We start from the raw sequence: 4,927 nt of genomic DNA, 5'->3' as shown, positions 1-4,927 counted from the left end.
TGTCAGGTGTAATATGCACCCAGAACCAGGAGCAGTTCTGGGTGCATATTGCTAATCCATGACTAACCGTCCCTGTATACACTAGCATAGGTAAAGGGATCTTTAGAAATACTTTTACTGTATGCTAATGAGCGAGGGCATTAGTCCTCTTGGCGTTAGTTCCCTGGCCAGTCGCCCCCATTAGCATGTTAGTATGTTCCTGTGGGTGTGCTAACATGCTAATGAATGAGCAGCGTTAGAGGATGATCTCACTCACCTCTCCGCCGCCATCGCGTCCAATGGGGGATTTCGGCTTAGTGCGCATTACCCCGGAGTTTGGGTCATGCGCACTACTTCAGTTTGAAGCCAGGATGCGTACATCTGGCTTCATAGTGCACATGACCGAAACTCCAAGGTCATACGGACTGAGCCGAAATCCAGTGTCGGGCGGTGATGGCGGTGGAGAGGTGAGTGAGATCATCCTCTGACGCTGCACATTAATTAGCATGTTAGTACGTCCCTGTGAGCGTGCTAACATGCTAATGGTGGCAACTGGCCAGGGGAACTAACACCCAGGGGACTAGTCCCCGAGCTCATTCGCATGCGATAAAAGATCTTTAGAAATACATTTTCTAAGATCCCTTTATCTATGCTAGTGTATACAGGGACGGTTAGGCAGGAATCAGTAATATACACCCAGAACTACTCATAGTTCTTGGTGCATATTAGACCTGACAGGTTCCCTTTAATGATGATTCATTTGAGTATCCCAGCATGCACTGGGATTCTCAAACAAAGCATCATCACAAACAAAGTAGTAAAATAATAAAAAATAAAGCAGTTAGAGCAGTGAGGGAATGATAGGGAATTTATAATTAAGGTATATTACAGGATAAAGTTATGACAGTAATGGGTTAGAGATTGATTATTATAATAAAATTTAGTTCCGGACCACCCCTTTAAGCATGTAGTGCACGCAATCATAAAATTGCAGGTTCAAGACCCCTATGGGGACATAATTATTAAATATAAAAAAATAATAAAAAATGTTTTGAAAAAATATTACAAAAAATAAAAAAATCTAAAAATTGAAATCATTTACCTTTACCCGGTTCAAAATAAAAAAAATAAATAATAAAATTCTGTATTTGTGTCTGTAAAGATCCTTACTATGGATTTATATCATAAAAATACTTAAAGCGAGGACAAGAAACGGAGACGTCAGTGCTGCGCCTTATATTGAGCCACTGCAGCTCCTTCCAAGACTTCTCCAAGACTTTCCCAGTCTGTGTGCGGGTCTCAATGAATGAAGAACACGTCGATGGCGGATTATGTATTTTTTCACCATACAGTATATTTTTTCCTGGTGAAATATGGCGCCGTTCAAAACTACAGCTCGCCCCTCAAAAAAAATCCCACGCTTATGTTCGGCTACGTGGGAGGAAAATAAATGTTTGAAAAGTTATGGCTCTTGGAAGAAGGGAAGGAAACATATTTGAAGGGCAGCTATGAAAACTGTGCGCCATTAGGATGTTACAGTTTTCAGTTCGCCACTTTTTTGGCTCAATTTGTGCCTCTAACCTAATTCGTTATTAAAAATAAGTTTCCATGGTTACTTAAGTGTTAAATCTCTACTATAGCTTTTTAGCGAGTATCTGGTGAAAATGAGAGGAAGCAGTGCCGGCCATCAGGGGGTTAAGCAGGGTGAAGCGTTGCGCTCCGGGAGAGCCCAGCAGTGCACAGGTTAACCCCGCTCACTGTGATCACTGGACTGAATGAACACATCCACAGGGATGAGCCACGCCCACCAGCCAGGGGCAGCACGTGATTGGCTCTCCCCGCTGTCACTCATCACTCCCAGCCCTCTCTTCTTTTTACTATGAAGTGGGAAGAGTTCTTGTGTTTGGGAAGAGCTGAGGAGCAGAGCGGGGAGGGTGTGCTGCGGAGGGTGTGCTGCGGAGGGATGTGCTGCGGAGGGTGTGCTGCGGAGGGATGTGCTGCCGCCGCCGCCACACTGTGATGGGGAACACACAAAGTTCTGGGACCATCTGTAACAATCTCCAAGTACTGACCGGGATCTCCCTCCAGGCTGGCTGCCTGTGGACATGATCGGGCAGATCGGCAGCCAGGACACCTGCAGCTCCGGCACTTACCTGTGAACCTGAGCGCCAGTCTCTCCCATGGTCACCACCAGCCTGGGAGCCCCGTCCTCCATGAGCAGCTATGGGCCCCCCGGGATCGGAGAGGTGGACCCTGTACCAGAGCCTGGCCACGCTGGTCACCCTCGGGATGCTGTTCTGCAGAGGTAAGCCCTGGAGATGTCTCCTCTGGAGCCTGCCCATCAGGATGTGCCTGGCCAGGTGACCTGGGCAACTTACAAATGCCAGGCAGGTAGCATTAATCACACGTGCTTCCTGCACTCCGGAAAGGGCACACATCCACTACCTTTACTGCACGATTGTGTCACGAGTGGGAAGTCACACTGAGGAGTGGACACAGGGCATGAAGTGTCAGCCACCCAGGTGTGTGCTGGAGCATGGCCTCAGGACTTACTTATGAGGAGGTACATTACTTTAAGAGGGGAACTACTGCCAGGGGAAGGATGGAGAGAGAGATAGAGGGATGGATGGAGAGAAAGAAATGGATAGATAAATAGATAGAGGGATGGATGGAGAGAAAGAAATGGATAGATAAATAGATAGAGGGATGGATGGAGAGAAAGAAATGGATAGATAAATAGAGGGATGGAGAGAAAGAAATGGATAAATACATAGATAGAGGGATGGATGGAGAGAAAGAAATGGATGGATAGATAAATAGATAGAGGGATGGATGGAGAGAAAGAAATGGATAGATAAATAGATAGAGGGATGGATGGAGAGAAAGAAATGGATGGATAAATAGATCGAGGGATGGATGGAGAGAAAGAAATGGATGGATAAATAGATAGAGGGATGGATATTGATAGACAGAGGGATAGAGGGAGAGAGAGATAGAGGGATGGATGGAGAGAAAGAGATGGATAGATAAATAGAGGGAAGGATATTGATAGACAGAGGGATAGATGGAGAGAAAGCTAGAGGGATGGATATTGAGAGATAGATAGATAGATAGATGGAGAGAGATGGATAGATAAATAGAGGGATGGATATAGATAGATGGATGGATGGAGAGAGAGAGTTTAATAGATATGTGATAGATAGATAGAGATAAATATATAAATAGAGGGATAGATAGAGATAAATATATAAAGAGAGGGATAGATAGATAGATAGATAAATAGAGGGATGGGTAGAGAGATAGTTATAAAGGCATAAATAGGTGATAGATAGATAATAGATAGATAATAGATAGATGGATAGATAGATAATAGATAGATGGATAGATAGATAGAAGGATACATAGGAGATATAGATAGAGAGATAGATAGATAGATAGATAGAGATAGACAGAGGGATAGATAGATAGATAGAGAGATAGATAGAGATAGATAGATAGAGGGATAGAGAGATAGAGATAGATAGATAGATAGAGGGATAGATAGATAGATAGATAGACGGATAGAGGAATAGATAAAGTGATAGATCGAGATAGATAAAGGGATAGATAGATAGAGGGATAGATAGATAGATAGATAGATAGAGGGATAGATAGAGGGATAGATAGAGGGATACATAGATAGATAGATAGATAGATAGATAGAGGGATAGATAGAGGGATAGATAGATAGATAGAGGGATAGATAGAGGGATAGATAGATAGATAGATAGAGGGATAGATAGAGGGATACATAGATAGATAGATAGATAGATAGAGGGATACATAGATAGATAGATAGATAGAGGGATAGATAGAGGGATACATAGATAGATAGATAGATAGAGGGATAGATAGAGGGATACATAGATAGATAGATAGATAGATAGAGGGATAGATAGAGGGATAGATAGATAGATAGATAGATAGATAGATAGATAGATAGATAGATAGAGGGATAGATAGAGGGATACATAGATAGATAGATAGATAGATAGAGGGATAGATAGAGGGATAGATAGAGGGATAGATAGATAGACAGATAGATAGAGGGATAGATAGATAGATAGATAGAGGGATAGATAGAGGGATACATAGATAGATAGATAGATAGAGGGATAGATAGAGGGATAGATAGAGGGATAGATAGAGGGATAGATAGATAGACAGATAGATAGAGGGATAGATAGAGGGATAGATAGAGGGATAGATAGATAGACAGATAGAGGGATGGATAGAGGGATAGATAGATAGATAGATAGATAGATAGAGGGATAGATAGAGGGATACATAGATAGATAGATAGATAGATAGATAGAGGGATAGATAGAGGGATAGATAGAGGGATAGATAGAGGGATAGATAGATAGACAGATAGAGGGATGGATAGAGGGATAGATAGAGATATGAAAGGATGAATAGGCAGATTCTATTCTATATATATATATGTTCCTCAGACAGGGTGCTGTGCTCTCCTCTGTATCTCGGTGTATGTTGGATGTAACTTTCTAACTCTTCACTATATGAATATTCTCCATTTTGGGGTGTGTAAGTGCCCCTCTTCCCATACACAGAGGACCCGTCTGCATGGCAGTGCCAGCCTCTGCTTCCTAATGATGGTGCTTTCTCATGAGTGTCGTGCTTCTCAGATAGGACATCAGCAGAGAATGAAATGATGTTAGACAAGTGGCATCTTCAGATCCTGCTCGTTCCTTGTCTTTTGCTCCTCTTGGCATGCCTTGGTGGGTTTCTATGACCTCAGGGGATTACAGATAAGAGAGTGCTTATTGTTGAGCATGTGTACGTCCCCTGCCAGCCTTTTTTTCCCATGGCACTTGAAGACACCATTTCTCCAAGTTTGCATCCTGAGGGGACACAGAGACACCATTTTGTTATATTCCTGTCCCACATA

The 4,927-nt window shown here is 42.7% G+C and overlaps 1 protein-coding gene across 1 annotated transcript in view; it reads left to right on the top strand.

Moving 5' to 3' along the window:
• The first annotated feature begins 1,897 nt into the window (after positions 1-1,897).
• TMEM132C (transmembrane protein 132C) overlaps positions 1,898-4,927 on the top strand; it is a 923,542-nt gene continuing 920,512 nt past the window's right edge. The window contains exon 1 of the mRNA XM_075322405.1: positions 1,898-2,284. Within this exon, the coding sequence (XP_075178520.1) occupies positions 2,203-2,284 (82 nt within the window). The 5' untranslated portion in view covers positions 1,898-2,202. The remainder of the gene's footprint in view (positions 2,285-4,927) is intronic.

Source organism: Anomaloglossus baeobatrachus, chromosome 1, assembly GCF_048569485.1.
Source record: "Anomaloglossus baeobatrachus isolate aAnoBae1 chromosome 1, aAnoBae1.hap1, whole genome shotgun sequence".
Taxonomy (NCBI): domain Eukaryota; kingdom Metazoa; phylum Chordata; class Amphibia; order Anura; family Aromobatidae; genus Anomaloglossus; species Anomaloglossus baeobatrachus.
Note: the sequence above shows the minus strand (reverse complement) of the source record. Positions and strands in the feature narration are given on the sequence as shown.